This window comes from Xenopus laevis, chromosome 9_10L (genome assembly GCF_017654675.1).
Source record: "Xenopus laevis strain J_2021 chromosome 9_10L, Xenopus_laevis_v10.1, whole genome shotgun sequence".
Taxonomy (NCBI): domain Eukaryota; kingdom Metazoa; phylum Chordata; class Amphibia; order Anura; family Pipidae; genus Xenopus; species Xenopus laevis.
The window spans coordinates 119389482-119411745 of record NC_054387.1 but is presented as its reverse complement, the minus strand read 5'-3'; the positions used below and the strand labels follow the sequence as shown (position 1 = coordinate 119411745).

At 41.3% G+C, this 22264-nt stretch overlaps 1 protein-coding gene across 2 annotated transcripts in view; it reads left to right on the top strand.

Moving 5' to 3' along the window:
• b9d1.L (B9 protein domain 1 L homeolog) overlaps positions 1 to 22264 on the top strand; it is a 45398-nt gene that overhangs the window by 8873 nt on the left and 14261 nt on the right. Inside the window, 2 exon segments of one of the 2 annotated variants that reach the window (NM_001093088.1) lie at positions 1784 to 1880; positions 8051 to 8113. In NM_001093088.1, the coding sequence (NP_001086557.1) occupies positions 1784 to 1880; positions 8051 to 8113 (160 nt within the window). 2 annotated transcript variants of the gene reach the window in all.

Genomic DNA, 22264 nt, shown 5'->3' with positions numbered 1-22264 from the left:
ACACTCACATGCTCAGTGGGCTCTGAGAAGCTGTTTGAGAAGCTAAACTTAGGGCTCGTCACTAATTATCCAGCAGAAAATGAGCTTCCCCTGTAATATAAGCTGATGCTACAGGTTTGCTGATTATTAAATTCTGATAATAATTGCACTGGTTTCTGTGCTGCCATGTAGTAATTATCTGTATTAATTACTAATCAGCCTTATATTGTGACATTTCTATTCTATATGTACTGTATATTGTAGTTCCCTAAGCTCAGTAAGTGACAGCAGCACAGAGCATGTGCAGTGAATCAGCAGAAAAGAAGATGGGGAGCTACCGGGGCATCTTTGGAGACACAGATCTTTACTGCTAAAGGGCTGTGGTTGCCTTGGGCTGGTACAGAAGCACAAAACATAATGTACAACATTTTTAGCTACTTCTTTAGTTTAACTTTCCTTGTGCTTTAAGTAGTGTATGGGGCCTTATCTGGCTGAAAGGCAGCCAGATGTCGATTGGTCGCTCTTAAAAATCCTGTTGGATCGAGGGCCGCATCTGTACGTTGATGTGGTCCTTGATCCTCGTTATGATCCGATCGTTGGTCCCTAGGGCCCACAATCAGATCAGTATTTCGGGCGAGTTGCACTCATTTGGCGAACTCTCCAAACGAGTGGATCTCCATATATATGGCCAGCTGTAACGTATTGAGATCATAATTACGGAAAGATCCCATATTTAACAGGCCCGAGGTCCCAAGCATTCCGTATAATGCATGGGACCTGGGTTATAAACCGGTTTCCATTTGTCTGCTATTCTCCTGAGCCTCTCCGGAACCACGCACCTGGGTCCCCACATTGCTCCTTAAAGGGTTTGTTCACCTTTAAATAAGGATGCACCGAATCTAGGACTCCTTCTGCCTGGCCCGAAGCAAAGCTGAGCCCTAATTTTCATATGTAAATTAGGGGCGGGGAGTGAAATCACGTGACTTTGTCACAAAACAAGGAAGTAAAAAATGTTTTCCCCTTCCCACCCCTAATTTGCATATGCAAATTAGGATTCGGTTTGGTAGTCAAATCTTTCACGAGGAATTCGGGGGTTTAGGCCGAATCCAAACTTGGTACATCCCTACCTTTAAATTAACATTTAGTGTGATGTAGAGAGTGATATTCTGAGACAATTTGCAATTTGTTTTCATTTGTGGTTTTTGAGTTAAATAACTTTTTATTCGGCAGCTCTCCAGTTTTGCAATTTCAGCAATCTGGATGCTAGGGTCCAAATTTCCCTAGCAACCAGGCGTTGGTCTGAATAAGAGACTGGAATATGTATAGGAGAGGCCTTATAGAAAGATAAGTAATACAAAGTAGCAATAACAATAAATGTGCAGCCTTACAAAGCATGTTTGTTTTACATGGGGTCAGTGACCCCCATTTGAAAGCTGGAAAGTGTCAGAAGAAGAAGGCACGTAACCCAAAAACTATATATATAAGGAAAACATGAAGACCAATTGAAAAGCTGCTTAGAATTAGCCATTCTATAACATACTAAAATTTAACTTAAAGGTCAACCACCCCTTTCAAGTTATTTCATCCTCTGCAGCAGTTAAAGGGATATAGTACTAGTTGGAAAATATCTTGCTCACATATTATCCAGGCTGTTCCCTCCGTTACAAATTTGCACATTTAAGGTTCATATTTGATTTAGAATCTCAGAATTGAATTCATCTCTAATGGTTTTGCCCAAGAGAATTTAGTTTTTTTTTATGTTTGTTTGTGTCTTATTTACACATATACGCACCTTCCTTTGTAGGGCCTCAGATCGTAATCAGTGTGTATGGCCCTGACGTCTTCGGGAATGATGTAGTGAGGGGCTACGGAGCAGTTCATCTCCCATTCACGCCAGGGAGGTAAGTACCTATAAGTGACTTTGCAAATGTACCTAAACAATATATTCCATAGTCTCCGGGGACATTGGCACAGAAAAGAATTGTGAGGGGTCATTTACAATGGTTCACGCAGTCTGCAAAATGCAAACAAATAAAGGCAGAAGGCAAGGGCTGGGCATCATCAACTGACACTGTTTTCTACACAGAGCACTGGATTCTCAAACTGGAGCATCATGCAGAGAGCAAGAACCACATGGGGGCACAAGCCCTGTAAAATGAGTAGTTTGCCTTTAAATTAACTTTTAGTATATTATAAAATAGCCAGGCAGCTTTTCATTTGGTCTTGATTATTTATTTTTTTATAGTTTTTGAATGATTTGTCTTCTCCTTCTGACTCTTTCCAGCTTTCAAAACGGGGTGACTGACCCCATCTAAAAAAAACAACCACTCTGTAAGGCTACAAATGTATTGATATTGCTACTTGTTTTTTTTTTTTTTTTTTTTTTTTTACTGGTCTTTTTATTCAGACCCCTCTCTTTTATTCATACTCCGGTCTCTTATTTGAATCAGTGCATGGTTGTTAGGGAAATTTGAACCCTAGCAACCAGATTGCTGAAACTGCAAACTGGATATCTGCTGAATAAAATAGATGGCCTGGCCACCAATTTTTTTTTCTCTTGTGGGGTCCTAGCCACCAATATTTTTTAATGGGGGGGCTCTGGAAACAAATGTTTTTTTTTTATGGGGGCCCTGACCACCAATATCTTTTTATTTTTTATTAACATGTGGGAACCCTAGCCACCAATATTTTTTCTGTTTTTTTACTGTGTGGTGGGGGGCGGACCTGTGGGGAGGGCGGACCTGTAGGTGGGGCTTGCGGTGGGCGCAGCCCAGGGGGCCCAGGAAATGTCGTATGGGGCCCTGCGATTTCTGATGGCGGTCCTGCTTGCATATTTACTAAATTACTTAGACAGGGGCCCAGGGAATGTGCACTGATTAATTTGGCCAAGTCAGTAGCACTTCCCTTATACTTCAATATATTTTTACTTTACTTTACTTTACATAAGGAGTGCTCTCACAACCCCCATTTTTTAAAGGTGAACAACTCCTTTAAATTAGGACAGAGACACACTCTGCTATTTCAGGAGATTAGTCGCCCGGCTAGAATGTAAATCGCCAGCGGGATGGCACTCGAATCGTTTCAGCTTTCCAAAATCGCCCTGAAGTTTACTCATGAGAAAACTTTGAGCGACTTCGGAAAACGAAGCATTTTGGGCAATTTACATTCTAGCTGGCGGGAAGGCAGTTCGGGGAGATTAGTCGCCCGAAGAAGAAGCAATTTGTCTCTTCTGTAAGAGATGTGCACTGGGGGGGGTTGTAAATGGGCCCTCTGAATTTTAGACTAGAGTTATTTATACATAATATAAAAAAAAAAATATATATATATATATATATATATATATATATATATATATATATATATATATATATATATATATATATATATATATATATATATATATATATATATATATATATATATATATATATATATATATAATCCTCTCCGGAAGAAGCTGTACTCACAGGATTTCGGCTGCAACATCAGCCTTTGTCAAAGTTTGACAAAGGCTGATGTTGCAGTCGAAACGTTAGTTTCTAAACTTGGAGTCAGGGATGGAAGGCGGCCGGTGTGGAATTTAGAACCACTGTCACCATTGATTTAGGGATTACCGCAGCCTCAACCCCTCACTGAATGAGCTCACGGGTACCAAGAGCTTGCCTACTGTGGTTGCCCACCTTGGCTCCAAGACCACATGCAGGGCAGGATTCTGATCAATTTGTTAAAGCCGTTTAGTCCTTACTGGGAATCCAGCGCTGCACCACTAGGTCATCGAACGTGGGTACTCTCTAAGGGTAGCCCGGGGGCTAATTTAAAGGGATACTGTCATAGGAAAACATTTTTTTTCCAAAATGCAAAAGTTAATAGTGCTGCTCCAGCAGAATTCTGCACACATCAATTTCTCAAAAGAGCAAACAGATTTTTGTATATTTAATCTTGAAATCTGACATGGGGCTAGACATATTGTCCGTTTCCCAGTTGCCCCCAGTCAAGTGACTTCTGCTCTGATAAACTTCAGTCACTCTTTGCTGCTGTACTGCAAGTTGGAGTGATATCACGCCCTCCCTTCCCCCCCCCCAGCAGCCTAACAACAGAACAATGGGAAGGTAACCAGATAGCAGCTCTCTAACACAAGATAACTGTTCCCTGGTAGATATAAGAACAGCACTCAATGTTACTGAATCAGTCTCAGTGGAACTTGGCTTTTACTATTAAGTAGGATAAGTAACAGCCTGCCAGAAAGTAGCTCCATCCATCCTGCAGGCACAAGTCACATGACTGGGGGCAGCTGGGAAACTGACAATATGTGTAGCCCCATGTCAGATTTCAAAAATTAATATTAAAAAAAATCTGTTTGCTCTTTTGAGAATTGGGTTTCAGTGCAGAATTCTGCTGGAGCAGCGCTATTTTTTTGAAAAAAACATGTTTTCCCATGAGAGTATCCCTTTAACTTGCCTAAAGAGTCCAGCAGCTAGGGGCAAAGAGCAGTCAGTCTTTGTTCTGCTACGAAACAAGGCTCATTTTCGTTACAGCAGTGAAATTACCCCTGGCATTTTCTACATGTAGTAACGCCACGTGTAGTTAGTGAGATTAGGAAGGTCGGGATTATTGAACTCTGCCGGTTTTGTATTGAAACCTACTTGCACATCTCTGAAAAGCCAGGAAAGGTGACATTTCATTTGAATAAGTCAATCTGCTGTTTCTGAAATCGCCATAGCAACTAGCATAAACTAAAAGTCTTATATATGTTTTATTTCTGTGTCTCCGCTGTCTGTTTAATAACATTAACCCTTACCTGTGCAGCTGATTGTAGCCCCCCCCCCCGAGCTCTTGCGTATATACCTTTTCGATTTGCCTGAAAAGGTTAAAGGGCCAGCCATTGCAAAAGTGACAATATGCTTTATCCATTCACACCAAGGGGCAGATTTATTATGGTTCAAGTTGTTTTTTTCCATATATTTTCCAAAAAAATTGGGGGGGGGGTAAAAACTCCCATTTTAGTGTTAAAAAAAACTTGAATATTCAAAATTTATTATACCCGGACCCTGGAAATACCTTGAACCAGAGGTTAACAACCTGCTTTATGTTCGTGTTTTTTCGGAGGGTTCAGGCCGAAAACTTGAATCGGATTCAAGTTTTTTTCCCGTGTCAATTCGGGTTGCGGGACTCAAACCTGCACAATCAGGTTTTTGCTAGGGATGCACCGATTTCAGGATTCGGTTTGGGATTCTGCCATGATTCGACATTTTTCAGCAGGATTCGGATTCGCCTCACAAGGAAACTTCGGAAAACTAAGCGCCGCATGTGCATTGCCGCAGGCGATTTTCATTTTAGCCAGTGGAGGGCAGGGGAAGGCAGTTCGGGGATATTGTCGCCCCGAAGAAGAGGCGATTTGACGCTGGGGCGACTAATCTCCCAGAATCTGCTCGTGTGGACTGACCCTTGTGCATTAGGACAAAAAAGTCGCTATAAGAAATAAACTCCCATTGACTTTAATGCATTAGGACAAAAAAGTCGCCATAAAAAAAAGCCCATTGATTTCAATAAATTAGGACAAAAAAAAGTCGACCTAAGAAAAAATGCCCATTGACTTTAATGCATTTGGATCGAGAAGATTTGTCGCCCGTAAAGACGCCCATTAACTTCAATGTGTTTCGTGACAGATTCGCTCATTACTATTCACAATTCAAATCTGAGAGCTTTGACCAAAATAAAAAAAATTGAATTCGAAATTTTCACTTAGAAGGTGAACAACCCCTTTAATGCTTAAGTGAGAGGCAAAGACTCTATAAATCCTCACATGGTAGAGTGCTGGCTGCAGGCTATTGGTAGCAAAACCTCTCACACTAACATGTCATGATTCAGAACCCACGAATCCTTCGTGAAAGATTCGGGCGAATCCTTCTGGAAAGATTTGGCCGAACCCCCGAATCCTTTGCGAAAGATTAGGCTGAACCCCTGAATACTTCGCAAAATATTAGGCCGAACCCCCGAATACTTCACAAAAGATTCGGCGAACCCACAAATCCTTCGTGAAAGATTTGGCCAAATCCTTCGGGAAAGATTTGGCCAAACCCACGAATCCTTTGGGAAAGATTTGGCAGAACCCCGAATCCTTCGGGAAAGATTCGGACGAACCCCCGAATCCTTCGTAAAAGATTTGGCCAAACCCCCGAATCCTTCGCAAAAGATTTGTCCGAACCCCCGAATCCTTTGCGAAAGATTCGGCTAAACCACCGAATCCTTCGGGAAAGATTTGGCCAAACCCCTGAATCCTTCGGGAAAGATTTGGCCAAATCCCTGAATCCTTCGGGAAAGATTTTTCCGAACCCCCGAATCCTTTGGGAAAGATTTGGCCGAACCCCAAATCCTTCGTGAAAGATTTGTCAGAACCCCCAAATTCTTTGCGAAAGATTCGGCCGAATCCTTCATGATTTTTTTGCAAAATATTCGGCCGAATCCTTCACGAAAGATTTGGCCAAACCCACGAATCCTTCGTGATAGATTAGGGCGAATCCTTCCGGAAAGATTTGGCCAAATCCCTGAATCCTTTGGGAAAGATTTTTCCGAACCCCCGAATCCTTCGGGAAAGATTTGGCCGAACCCCGAATCCTTCGCGAAAGATTCGGACGAACCCCCGAGATCCTTCACAAAAGATTTGGCCGAATCCTTTGCTAAAGATTTGTCCGAACTCCCGAATCCTTCGTGTAAGATTCGGCAAAACCGAATACAAATTTGCATATGCAAATTAGGGGTGGGAAGGGGAAAACATTTTTTACTTCCTTGTTTTGTGACAAAAAGTCACACGATTTCCCTCCCCTCTTCTAAATTAGGATTTGGATTCAGTTCGGCCGGGCAAAAGGATTCGGCCGAATCCTGCTGAAAAAGGCCGAATCCCGAACCAAATCCTGGATTCCTAATATTTAAATGGTTGTTCACCTTTAAGTTAACTTTTAGTATGATGTGGTCTTCTGAGACAATTTGCAATTGGTTTTCATTTTTTATTATTTGTGGTTTTTGGGTTATTTAGCTTTTTATTCAGCAGCTGCAATTTCAGCAAGATGGTTGCTGGGGTTAGCTTAGCAACCATGCATTGATATGAATAAGAGACTGGAACACGAATAGGAGAGGTCTGAATAGAAAGATTAGTAATAAAAAGTAGCAATAACAATACATTTGTAGCCTTACAGAGCATTTGTTTTTTAGATGGGGTCGATGACCCCATTTGAAAGCTGGAAAGAGTCAGAAGATTTCAATTCAGAACTATAAAAAAAAAGAGAAAAAAGCTGCTTAGAATTAGCTATTCTATAACATACTAAAAGTTACCTTGAAGGTGAACCACATCTTTAAGAGTTTAAATTTGTTTGTTCAAGTCATTTTACTTTGTACTAGGGATGCACCGAATCCAGGATTCGGTTCGGGATTCGGCCAGGATTCGGCTTTTTTCAGCAGGATTCGGATTCGACCAAATCCTTCTGCCCGGCCGAACCGCATATGCAAATTAGGGCCACGGAGGGAAATAGCATGCCTTTTTGTCACAAAACAAGGAAGTAAAAAATTATTTTCCCTTCAATCCCTAATTTGCATATGCAAATTAGGATTTGGTTCGGTATTCGGCCAAATCTTTCACAAAGGATTCGGGGGTTTGGTCGAATCCAAAATAGTGGATTCGTTGCATCCCTACTTTGTACAATAAATAGCACCCGTCTGCCCATTGGATCTTCATACCTTAAGTCTACTAGAAAATCATGTAAACATGAAATAAACCCAATAGGCTGGTTTTGCTTCCAATAAGGATTAATAATATCTTAGTTGGGATCAAGTACAAACTACTGTTTTATTATTACAGAGAAAAAGGAAATCATTTCTAAACATTTGAATTATTTGATTATAATGAAGTCTTTGGGAGACGGCTTTTCAGTAATTCAGAGCTTTCTGAATAATGGGTTTCCGGATAACAGATCCTATACTTGTAGCTGCTTTCCATAGACTTCCAGGGCCTGTTTCACCTTGGACCTAAGCGGTTCTCGCTTTTGCTTATGTGGTTTTGCATTTTATATTCTTTCAGACATACAAGAACCATCCCAATGTTTGTCCCAGAGTCATCATCCCGGCTGCAGAGATTCACCAGGTACAGTATCAGTATGGGAACATGGGCCCCCCCGTATTCACCATTATACTCTGTCTCCCGGGGATCGGCGCTAATGTCTCTAACATAAAGCACTTGAAGTGAAGGAGCTGCTTGCATGAGTGCTGAAGGTTTTTTACAGATTACTCAGCAAGGCCAGTTGCTTTCATGTATAAAGCCCTACAGTTCTAAACAGAATACAGAGCAGCTATTATACATGTCTGGAAATTGGTGTCTTTGTATTGTTGCTCCATCCGTGTCATCTGTGGGCTATTACATAAGTGATTGTAATGGCGGATAGATGCTTTAAAGGAGAAAGAAAGGCTAAGCTTTATCAGAAAAGTCTATAGAAATACACCAGTAATTTTTTAAAAGAAACACAGCATTTCTTTCCTTCTGTTGTGTACACATGGACTTCTGTATCAGACGAACAGATACGGTCTGTGATCCGACTGCATTTTTAGTCCTGTCCGATCGACATCTGCCCGACTTTCAGCCAGATATCGATCAGGGAAGCCCGTCGAAGGGCCCCATACTCGGGCCAATAGGCTGCTGACTCTGTCTGTCTGTTGAAGGCTTTTATTGAGCAGTGTATGGCCACCTTAAAGGGATACTGTCATACGAAAAAACTTTTTTTCCAAAATGAATCCGTTAATAGTGCTGCTCCGGCAGAATACTGCACTGAAATCCATTTCTCAAAAGAGCAAACAGATTTTTTTTATATTCAATTTTGAAATCTGACATGGGGCTAGACATATTGTCAATTTCCCAGCTGCCCCAAGTCATGTGACTTGTGCTCTGATAAACTTCAATCACTCTTTACTGCTGTACTGCAAGTTGGAGTGATATCAGCCCTCCCTCCCCCGCCCCAGCAGCCAAACAAAAGAACAATGGGAAGGTAACCAGATAGCAGCTCCCTAAAGGTGGCCATACACGGGCCGATAAAAGCTGCCGACAGACCGTGTCGGCAGCTTATTGGCCCGTGTATGGGGCCCCCCGACGGGCTTCACCAATCGAGATCTGGCCGAAAGTCGGCCAGATCTCGATCGGATGGGACAGAAAATCCCGTCGGATCGCGGCCGCATCTATTCGTTGATGCGGTCCCGCGATCCGACCGCCCGTTAAGGCATCGTTAGGATCCGATCGCTGGGCCCTAGGGCCCACGATCGGATCAGCCGATATTGCCCACCTCAAGGTGGGCATATCGGAGGGAGATCCGCTCGTTTGGCGACATTGCCAAACGAGCGGATCTTTCAGTGTATGGGCACCTTTACACAGGATAACAACTGCCTATTAGCATCCGATCGTTGGGCCCTAGGGCCCACGATCGGATCAGCCCGATATTGCCCACCTCAAGGTGGGCATATCAGAGGGAGATCCGCTTGTTTGGCGACATTGCCAAATGAGCGGATCTCTCAGTGTATGGGCACCTTTACACAAGATAACAACTGCCTGTTAGATCTAAAGGTGGCCATACACGGAGAGATCCGCTCGTTTGGCGATGTCGCCAAACGAGCGGATCTCCCTCCGATATGCCCACCTTGAGGTGGGCAATATCGGGCTGATCCGATCGTGGGCCCTAGGGCCCAACGATCAGATCCTAATGATGCCTAACGGGCGGTCGGATCACGGGACTGCATCAACGAACAGATGCGGCCGCGATCTGATGGGATTTTTAGTTCCTTTCCGATCGAGATCTGGCCGACTTTCGCCCAGATCTCGATCGGGGAAGTCCGGCGGGGGGCCCCATACACGGGCCAATAAGTTGCCGACTCGGTCTGTCAGCAGCTTTTATCGGCCCGTGTATGGCCACCTTAAGAACAACACTCAATAGTAAAAACCCATGTCCCACTGAGACACATTCACTTACATTGAGAAGGAAAAACAGCAGCCTGCCAGAAAGCATTTCTCTCCTAAAGTGCAGTCACATGACCAGGGGCAGCTGGGAAATTGACAAAATGTCTAGCCCCATGTCAGATTTCAAAATTGAATATAAAAAAAATCTGTTTGCTCTTTTGAGAAATGGAGTTCAGTGCAGAAGTCTCCTGGAGTAGCACTATTAACTGATGCGTTTTGAAAAAACACGTTTTCGGATGACAGGATCCCTTTAAGGATCCCATTTCCAGCAGGCACATACACTTGCATTTTTTGATTTTAATGTATCCGACCTACTGGGGGGTAGAAAGGTGAGAGGAGCTGGGTAACTCTCTTGATTTGATTGGAGAGCAGATGTAGCAGTGTGTCCAAAGCACAATTGGGGTTATGTAATAAGAGGAACTAAGTTTGCCCAGGGGCAGTAACCCATAGCATTTTCTGGACACCTGTTTAAAAGCAAACACTGTGCAACCCCTCAACTTCTTCATAATGTTGATTTTGTTGCATCCCATTACAAATGCTATCACTATGGCAAGTATCCGTGCCTCAGAAACCAAAGATAATAACCAGAATCTTCTTAAAATACCCAGCACAGTACTAATGGGAAAATCTGTAAATGTGAAAGCCCACACACCCCCTGCAGGGGCGAAAGCAATACATAAGGGCCTCCATATATCTTCTACAGCTTTACTGCGTATTATTACTAATCACTCATTCCTAATAAGCCACCGTCCCACTATTGTCATGGAGCGATGCTTAAAAAGCAAAGGTATAAGAGCCTCATTATTTCCCATTGTGTATTAGTACTAATCACTCATTCCTAATAAGCCACTTTCCCACTACTGTAATAAAGAGATCCTTTATATCTGGCTTTGTAGAGCACCGAACAGTACTGCAAATTTGACAGTACAGAAGAATAAAGGAGAATGCTTTTCTATATACCCCCTTCATCAGCCTGGCAGGAGCCTGTCATGGGAAATAACAAAATCCCTAAATTTGAATCCGTTAAAGGAGCAACAGAGTTTGTCTGAAAATTAATTTTCTAGTTTGAAAGCCATTACACAAAAAAAAGATATGTTTTATAAAAATTTCTGGGGAAAGTTTAGGTAGCCCCTTGTTGTCCATCTACATCAGCGATTCCCAACCAGTGGCTCGTGAGTAACATGTTGCTCCCCAACCCCTTGGATGTTGCTCTCAGTGGTCTCAAAGCAGGGGATTATTTTTTAAATTCCTGGCTTGGAGACAACTTTTGGTTGCATAAAAATAGGGATGCACTGAATCCACTATTTTGGATTTGGCCGAACCCCCGAATCCTTCACGAAAGATTCGTCCGAATACCGAATCCTAATTTGCATGTGCAAATTAGGGGAGGTAAGGGGAAAACATTTTTTACTTCCTTGTTTTGTGACAAAAAGTCAAACGATTTCCCTCCCCATCCCTAATTTGCATATGCAAATTATGATTTGGTTCGGCTGGGCAGAAGGATTCGGCCGAATCCCAATCCTGCTGAAAAAGGCTGAATCCTGGCCGAACCGAATCCTGAGTTCGGTGCATCCCTACATAAAAACCAGGTGTGCTGGCAAACAGGGTCTCCTATAGGCTGTCAGTCCACATAGGGGCTACCAAATAGCCAATCACAGCCCTTATTTGGCATCTCCACAAACTTTTGTCATGCTTGTGTTGCTCCCCAACTATTTTTACATTTGAATGTGGCTCACGGATTTAAAAAAAAAAAAAAAAGGTTGGGGACCCCTGATCAACATAATGAAGAATCAACAAACGTTTGTCTTAGAGCAATAGTACGAACTTGAGCCCCAGCCACATTCTTCATGTTCCGTCTGACTTAAAAACGTCCAGGTTTTACAAAGTAATAAGCAGTATGTGCCAGTTCTTCCTAAGCACTTTGATCTAAGTGAGGAGTTAGGCCTGGTTTGAGTGTGGCATTCTATAAAATGGCACCGGTTTACTATGTTGAATATTCTGACCCAGGAAAATTTTAAGAAAGAAGAAGCTGGAAGAGTGATGCTCGCTGTAATAACCCCGGGCCGGTGCAGTTTTCTGCTTATAGGAGCACCGGCCTTTACAAAAAACTCCAATGACAAAAACCGATTTGAGTGCCACAACCCGAAAACTTGAGTTTTCAGCAGAAAAAAACTCTAACCAAGTTCTCAATTCGAGTTTTCGTCCGAAACCCTCAAAAAAAAAAAATAACTCAAACATCAAGCAGGCTATTAACATCTTCAGATGGATCCAGTGACCTCTGCAATTGACTTCTACAGAACCTCGACAGGTTTTAGGTGGTGTATTTTCAGATTCAAGCTATTTCCAGGGTCGAGGTATAATAAGTCTCAAATATTCAAGTTTTTTCCTACCCAAAAATGTTTTCCTGGGGAAAAAAAACAACTCAGACCTTAATAAATCTGTCCCTAATTGTTAACTACTTTAAAATGCTTTAATTTTTTGGTGCTACTGTTCCTTTAGCTTAAAGTTAACCTAGATGGCGCATAGAGTGAAAACTGAAATGAGACAAATCCTTGGCAAATGGCATTGCTGCAAAGACTCTATATATCATTGAAATGAGCCATATCAGCATTCTTTTCCATCTCCTCTAAATTAAATACAGCTATTTAAAGGAGTTTGCCTTTATAGATCTCATAAGCTGGCCATATACATTGAGAGATGCTCCTTTGGTGATTTCGCCAAATCGGCTGAACCGGTTATTTTCCTAGGAGCCAATTTCCAGAGAGCTATACGATGAGGACTGCATCAATGTGCCTCCTCCATAGACACCTTTCCTGTTTTCTGTCAGATATCCGTTTGGTGGACCCTCCCAAGAGCCCCATATGTGGGTCAATAAGCTCCTGATTTGGTCTGGAGAGACTGGGAATCTGTCCATGAGATTAATTTTAATGAGAGGACTGATAATATAAAGATATTAGAAATTCCTTTAAAACATCAACCACAAGATGAAGCACAGAGTGTGCATGTGTAATATATGGATATATTTAGGGTCAGAGAGATGACCGTATCCTCGGAGAAATAAATACATATATTTGTCATTGAGATGAGAGTGAAACACACAGCAGGCTCAGATGGGTATTCTAAAAATGGTTTATGTACATGAAGCAGAGTTTTACATAGGAGTTGTGTTATGCAATATATTTTTATAGAGGCCTACATTGTTTGAGGGCGGGGTATAGTGTTCCTTTAATAGAAACTTTGCTTAGTTAGCTGGGTTACTGGACAAAGATGCTCATAATGTCTCAGCAGCTGATGGGGGTGGTGGGAAGTTGCAGAAGGCTTGGAATCCACATTTGACAAACTGGAGACCAATACCTGCAAATGTTCAGCAAATGGTGTGATCCCAACTTCATTGCATGGTGCTCACAACATAATACACAAGATCAAACTTTTCGGGACCCAAGTGGCCCTTCCTTAGTGATGGTGTACCAGTGAGACTGTAAGCAATTTATAAGAATCAACACAGCGCCCCCTACTGGGGTGGAATCAGAAAGAGAGCGAATTCCCATCTCCTAAGCTCCTATAGCAGTTTCCTAAATAATTTACCATCTCACTGGTACACCATCAATCTAAATTGTCACGAGTATATATTGCTAGTGTGTGGCTAGGCCAGTACCAGTACCTGCACCGTTGCACCATCAATCTAAATTGTCACGAGTATATATTGCTAGTGTGTGGCTAGGCCAGTACCAGTACCTGCACCGTTGCATTTCTTATTCTGCAATCAGGTTTGTAATCCAGCATCATCATGTCTGGTTGGACTCAATTGACTTTTCCTTGAAAGATTTAATGGTTTCCTGTCTGACTGTAACTGGTAATAGCCCAGGGCTTAAATATATCTCCAGATTTTGCATTTGCTCCAAAATCCACTGTGTCTGCCTGCACCCAAGCCAGCAGCAATTTTTTCGTGTGCAGGCATACGGAGTAGCAGCAGAAGAACAGATTTTCAGCTTGTGTTTCTTCACAGGCCGAGCTCTGCATTGTCTGGCACTAGCCTTAGTCCCCAACCAAGAATATGCAGTCTGAAAAACTCCTTAAAAAATGAGGCCATTGTGATACCCACAGTGACCTCAGGCTGAATTCTGGTGATAAAAACTCCCTTCTCCACTAGCCTCTCTGGTTCTGGTGAATGGAAGACATGATGCTCTATTTATCATTGGAAAGGTGACGCTTTACCATAGACAATGAAAGTTTGCCTTAGCTCCGCACCCTTCCATACCCCAGAATAAAAAGCCACTGTCAGAAGCAGAGGACCATTCAATATATCTTCTTGAGAAGACTGCAGTGTTCCAAAATGTTTGTGTGCTCATGGAGTAAGGTGGTCCTCACACCAGTCCAAATGCCCAGACCAGCACAACTTGGCCTCCTGGACAATCCTACAGATCAGCCCAATGCAGCCATCTCATTGTCTCGCCAATAAGTCTTTGTGTGGCCACCAATAGAGCTGGAGAGGTCCACTACATGTCTAACAAATCACAGCTTAGGCCTGCTCTCTCCAGAGTCATCACTAATACAGGTATATACCTAACTATTTACTATTTGGGGTGGTTGGCAAATAGTATATATATATATATATATATATATATATATATATATATTATATATATATATATATATAATATATATATATATATATATATACTGTGTATAAATAGATAGATATCAGGTGTTCTTTATCGTAACTTTTAATGGGGTGGTTCACCTTTATGTAAACATTTAGGGGCACATTTACTTAGCTCGAGTGAAGGATTAGAATGAAAAATACTTGAATTTTCTAAATATTTTTTTAGCTACTACGACCTTCGAATCGAACAATTTGAACTCGTTCGGCTATTCGACCATTCGATAGTCGAAGTACTGTCTCTTAAAAAAAATTTTTCGACCACCTACTTCGCCACCTAAAACCTACCGAGCACCAATGTTAGCCTATGGGGAAGATTTATGATAGAAGTAAAATCATTCGATTTTTCCTTCGATCGTTCAATTGAACGCATTGCAGTAAATCCTTCGACTTCAATATTCGAAGTCGAAGGATTTAACTTCGATGGTCGAATATTGAGGGTTAATTAACCCTCGAAATCCGACCCATAGTAAATGTTTCCCTTAGTATGGAATAGAATGGCCAATTCTAAGCAACTTCTCCATTGGTTTTCATTATTTATTTTTTATGGTTTTATAATTATTTGTCTTTTTGTTTTGACTCTTTCCAGCTTTAAGATGGGCGTCACCGACCCCATCTAAAAAGCAAATGCTCTGTAAAGCTGGCCATAGACGCAAAGATCCGATCGTACGAATTGAGGATTCGTACGATATTCGGACCATGCGGGGAGAGTCCTGACATTTTTCGTCCCTTGGAGATCGGACAGGTTAGAAAATTTGTGCCGGCTGCGGATAATATCTCTGCGTGTATTGCCTATCGTACGATTTTCAGAGGGAGACTGTCACTAGCTTTGTTGGACATAACTATCGTACGATTGCTGTCAGGGGCAGAACATCGGCTCATCTGTTCTTACTACTTCTGAATGGTAAGACTTTGATCTTTATGGTTAGTGGCATGTTGGGAGATCGTACGTTGATTCGTATGATCGGAATTTGCGTCTGTGGCCAGTTTAAGGCTACACGTTTATTATTACTGCTACTCTTTATTGCTATTTTGCTATCTGGCCCTCTCCTATTTATATTCCAGCCTCTTATTCAAATCAATGCATGGTTGCTAGGGTAATTTGGATCCTAGCTACCATATTGTTTATAATGCAAAATGAAGAGCTGCTGAATAAAAAGCAAAATTACTCAAAAACCTTGAATAAAAAAAAAAAATGAAAACCGAATGCAAATTGCCTCAGAATATCTATATGAGAAAGGTGAAGAACCGCGCTTTTCTCGGTAATTGTACAGCAGCACCTAAAACATGTGGGTCCACTAGTCCACGTGTAAAATCCAGAAAGTCAAAGGAAGGTGCGCTAAAACGGTGATCAAGTAACTAAAAAGAAAAAGCAGTAGCCTTTTAACACGAAAGGTAATTAAAACATTAGAACTACTGACAAAAGATACCGTATGTGATCAGCATGCCTTTCTATAAGCGATGGTTCTGTCCCGATCTCGTAGTGTGTGAGGCTGTACCCCTCAGTTGGAATTGAAGCCATAGAATTAGTGTCTTGGCGGTGACCTCTGCATCGGACCACCAAGACACTAATTCTATGCGCTTCCATTCCAACTGAGGGGTACCGCCTCACACATTACAAGATCGGGACAGAACCATTGCTTATAGAAAAGCACGCTGATCAGGATTGCTTTTTCTTTTTAGGTTTAGGTACTTGATCACCGTCTTAGCGCATCTTCCTTTGACTTTCCGTCTCAGAATATCACTCTCTACATCATACTAAAAGTTAACTGAAAGGTGAACAACCCCTTTAAGTTAGTGTTGGAAGCATCTGTAGAATAACACAGATAATTGTTCTGGATCATTTTCCATAACCGTTTCAATCCCTTGAGTGTAGCAATTACGGACAGAATATATCCCCCCCCCATGTTTTAATTTTCATTCTCAATGAAATTATTCCCGTACCTTCCGACAAATGCAGGTGATTCCATTTAGATACCATAAAGCCGCAGGGAGCTGTTGTATTGGTAAGGTCAGCTTTTCATAGCATAGTCCTTTTGTTCTGTTTTTTAGCTGGAATGCTTAATGTGGCCAGGTTTCCTCTTTAACAAAGTTCCTCTATGCTGTGTGTGTATGGAGAGCACGAAACAGCCTTCCATGACAACCCAACAAGAACATATTTCATACAAACTGTATTTTGCAAAGGCTGGAGATCAAAGGAGTTAGGAAGAAAGCAAAGGTAATTATCTTCTAAAGCATGCAAGAAAACATAGGGGACAGCCAACATATAAGCACCAACACATAATTACTTTATATATTATTTCATTATTTTATATAAATAAGGATAACAATAATGAATTTGGCTCACAGAGTTTAAAAGGTTTATATCCAAGAATACTAATCAAGCTTGAATAAGTACTAGCAAAACCGCTTAGATGGTGTAAAGGTATGAGAGCAGGGACATTTCTGACAGTGGATGGAAAATACTCCAAATTTTAACTTTTAAGCTTTAGTAAATATGCAACTAAATAATCTTAAGGGTGTGGCCACACAGGCAGATTCAGGGAGATTAGTCGCCAGGCGACAAATCTCCTCTTCTTCGTGGCGACTTATCTCCTCGATCTGCCTTCCGCTGGCTAAAATTGAAATTGCCTGGGGGCAGGCACTCGGAGCACTTCGTTTTCCGAAGTGAAAATGAAGCACTCCGAGTGCATGCCCCCAGGTGATTTTCATTTTACCCGGCGGAAGGCAGATCGGGGAGATTAGTCGCCGCGAAGAAGAGGAGATTTGTCGCCTGGCGACTAATCTCCCCAAATCTGCCCGTGTGGCCAGACCCTAAAGCAAACAGGAATTGTCTCCAATTATCACCCAAACTGCTGTGATGTACCTATTGTAAAATGCTGGTGTACACTCCAGGAATTGTATATGGAGTTAAAGGGGTTGTTCACCTTTGAATTAACTTTTAGTATGATGTAGAGAGTGATATTCTGAGACGATTTGCAATTGATTTTCATTTTTTATTATTTGTGTTTTTTGAGTTATTTAGATTTTTATTCAGCAGCTCTCCAGTGTGCAATTTCAGCAATCTGGTTGCTAGGCTCCAAATTACCCTAACAACCATTTACTGATTTGAATAAGAGACTGGAATATGAATAGGAGAGGCCTGAATAGAAAGATGAGCAATAAAAAGTAGCAATAACAATACATTTGTAGCCTTTTAGAGCATTTGTTTTTTAAATGGGGTCAGTGACCCACATTTGAAAGCATGGAAAGAGTCAGAAGAAGAAATAATTTAAAAAAAAACTATTAAAAAGAAAAAATGAAGACCAATTGAAAAGCTGCTTAGAATTAGCCATTCTATAACATACTAAAAACCAATTTCATCACGGAATGATTCTGCAGTGTATAAGGCAACTAGGGTTGCCACATTTGCCAGTGGCTAAACCCAAACAAAGGGTGCAGGGCAGATAGCATTGGGGGTGGAGCAGTGATGTTCAGGTGGGCATGATGACATCAGAGATGATGTCGTGGAGCTATGACGCCGGGTCAGGGTTATTGCATCACTTATATGCAACTGGCTGGATTTCTGTCCATTTTTTGCAATGTTTTAAATGGGACAGAAAGTTTTGAATGGACAGCTTTTTAACAAATTGAGATGTCCAGTGGAAACCCACACGGCTGGAAACCCTAACTCTATCTATTCTGCCCGATAAATAAGACCAATCCTTTAATTACAGGTATAGGATCTATTATACAGAAATCCGTTATCCAGAAAGCTTTGAAATACAACAATGCTCATTTAAAAACTATTTCTTATTTTTGATTGATTTGCTAATTTCTGTTTCTGTAATAACAAGAAATGAACTGCACCTGATAATAACTAAGCCATGTCAAGGTGAAGATCTTTGTATTTAATTGGTTTTCATATATTGGCCAGATTATTGTTCCGGTTTCACAAGGCTGAAAACAGAATGTTGAGACCCGAACAGGCCTTAGAAAAACGGAACTGATCGGGTCAAAACTAAACAGGTGGCAACCCTAAAGGCAACCCATCCAAGCACAGGGAGAACGGGTACATAAGTCCACAACTGCATCGGGCAAGGGGCAATCTCCATGTTTTATTCCCATAACCTTGAAGGTAAAGTAGCTCCAGCATCAAGCACACAACTTATTTCTCAGTATAGAATTGGCAGATATAGAAAGGGTAACTTGCAGTCATGTTATTAACTGAACCAAATTGGTTTCCGTGCTGTGTTACTATTGACTTTTCTGAATTCTCGTCAGCCTTCCGGGTGTAATAAGTCGTATTATCTATTCTACTTTCATTTACATTGAGCAGCCCCAAAAGCCTCAGTAATATCATCCATAACATCACTCTCTAGTTTGCCTTCCCAGCACAATTGTATCTAGTGGAATACATCAGATTTCACCCAGATTTCACTTAGCCACTTCTAAGTAATAGCCAAGCGGTATGAGGAAAATTAGAAGGTAGCTATTCTTGCACTTGCATTACAAGTCAGAGATCCAGTGGTTTGGACAGAGCATGACAAAATATTAGTAGAAAAAAATTAAGAGACACCAAAGCTCTACAATTCGTTTATTTATATAAGAGAATTTTCTAATAGTGAATTTTTGTGTTTGTGTAGACTTGCACTGCTTTCGCATGCCCCAACCCATGGAACTGCATTTCATATTCTGCTGACATTCCAAATACACAGATGCCCAAAAAGTCCTCCACCAGCCCACTAAATAGTAACTGTTTTTGGGAACTTACAGCAGCCTATCTTGCATTTGCCTGAACCCACAGATTGCCAGTCCGGGCAATGTTCATTTAACTAGATCTCTCTATTGATGAATTCTGCTACAAGGCCATCTCACCCAGTTTGGTCACACACACACACCTAAAAGATATCTGCCTGGTTTTCAGCCACACAGGACCTCCTGAGAACCCTAGAAGCTGCCAATTCAGTCTGAGGGGATTGATGGCAGCTTTTATTTTTTATTGGCCCTTGTATTGCATCCTGGGACACCATGTTACCCTCCATTACTAGCACTAATTACTTTACATTATTCTAATAATCACATCTAACAACAGCACTCCAATAATCTAATAATATTACAGATACAAATGTTGATGTACAGTCACACTGCTGTAGTTCCAGGGTTACCCAGGGTATAATTATGCACTCACCCCTACTGGCCTTCAGGCTGTGCCCCCTTAGCTCATAACAAAGTTACATATATATATATATATATATATATATATATATATATATATATATATATATATATATATATATATATACCAATGCTTCACAGACCAGCACTCCCTTTGATATGATACAAACAATCTTTTTATTGTCTTTATCCAACGTTTCGGTCCCTTTGGGGACCTTTTTCATCCTTGAAAAAGGTCCCAAAAGGAACCGAAACGTTGGATAAAGATGCAATAAAAGATTGTTTGTATCATATCAAAGGGAGTGCTGGGTCTGTGAAGCATTGGTGTATACAAAATTTACCGTGCACCCCTGCCTTTATCAAGATTGATTTTGGAGTGCGGATACTCATTTGGAAGATATATATATATATATATATATATATATATATATATATATATATATATATATATAGAAACATTGAGGTAACAGTCACCCTGCTATAGTTCCAGGGGTACCCAGGGTACAAATAAACACTCACCCCAAATCTCCCCCTAACTGGCCTTCAGACTGGGCCCCCTTAGCTCATAACAAGGTTACAGATATAAAGAAACATTGGGGTAACAATCACCCTGCTATAGTTCCAGGGGTACCCAGGACACAAATAAGCACTCACCCCAAATCTCACCCTAACTGGCCTTCAGACTGGGCCCCCTTAGCTCATTACAAGGTTACAGATATATAGAAACATTGGGGTAACAATCACCCTGCTATAGTTCCAGGGGTACCCAGGACACAAATAAGCACTCACCCCAAATCTCACCCCTACGGCCTTCAGACTGGGCCCCCTTAGCTCATAACAAGGTTACAGATATATAGAAACATTGGGGTAACAGTCACCCTGCTATAGTTCCAGGGGTACCCAGGGTACAAATAAGCACTCACCCCAAATCTCCCCCTAACTGGTCTCAGTTAGGTGGGTCCATATCACTGGGGGGGGGGCTAGCACTTTCAGAAACACACTAGATCAGGGATCCCCAACCTTTATAACCCGTGAGCAACATTCAGAAGTAAAAGGAGTTGGGGAGCAACACTAGCATGAAAGATTGTTCCTGGGGTGCCAAATAAGGGCTGTGATTGGCCATTTGGTAGCCCCTATGTGGATTGTCAATCTACATTGAGGCTTGGTTTGGCTGTATACCTGATTTTTATCCAACCAAAACTTTCCTCCAAGCCTGGAATTCAAAAATAATCACCTGCTTTGAGGCCACTGGGAGCAACATCCAAGGGTTTGGAGAGCAACATGTTGCTCGCGAGCTACTGATTGGGGATCACTGCACTAGATGAACAATAAGTATAAAATATGGCCCTGTTTTAAGTGTACACTGAGGAAATTTTAATTTTAATGGCCTTTCTTGTTTTGGTCCATATAGCATTTTACTTTTATGTGCCAAGCCCTTACTATAAACAGGGCTCACCCAATAAAGAGTGTTGGGGAGCTTCAGTGCAGTATTTTCCTGTCAATGCTTTTTTTTTTGAAACAAGCGCGTTTAACAAGCAAATAGAGTAGTCGTATATTGGTGCATTTCACTTTAACCAGCTGATAGAATGTGAGGCAAATGGTAACATTTCAGGTTATTATTGTACATTATCTATGTAAAGTCTGACCTAAAGTTGGCTTTTTTTTTTTTTTGCCTGGTTTGTTCAGCTGTGCCCCCATTTTTCTGTTGATGGGGAAGAGTTTGTTTACCCTGAGTCATCTAAATAAATGATTGTGTGATTCATCCGTGCCTGTGCAATCAGCAGAATCAGTACCACCGGCTCCGTTTAGACTTCATTATGCACATTTCTGCTCTGCATCTTTAGTCTGGTTGTGCTCTTTGCCTTTTTTAACATCTTCTTTTCATTTCTTTCAGTCACATTTCAGATGAAGTAAATTTCCCTTTGATAGAAAACTGAGACGAGAGCAGGTTTTCATTGTGAGAAAGACTTCCAGTTTATTGGATAATTTGGACTGGCTGATGTGGGCAGAACCGCAGGTGTAACAACTAAGGAACTGCTATGGGGGCGTAATGTTAATCCTTTGTTTGCAAACACCTAGGGCACGAGCCATTAAAGCAGTCGTCCGTCACATTCCAAATGCTTTATTTCAATTCCATTGGTTTCATATAATAGTCCAGAGATAATAGGGCTAATTTACCAATCCAAGTGCAGTACACAAAGTGCCGTCTGGACGCAATTTCTGCGTTTTTGAACTTGCATGTATTCGTGAGTCACTCGCAATCAGTGGCGTAACTACATTTTACTGGGCCTCACAACAAATTAATTTTAGGGCCCCCAACATATCCATAGGATGTCCTGTTTTAGGAATATATGTTGAAAATGCTTTTATTTAGGCTTATGCTCTTTATTTTTTAGTTTTTAGTTCATCTTGAATATTACGTAACTGTTGAAATCTTTATAGTATGTGAGAAGCAGGTTAATTATCTTGCAAATACAGGT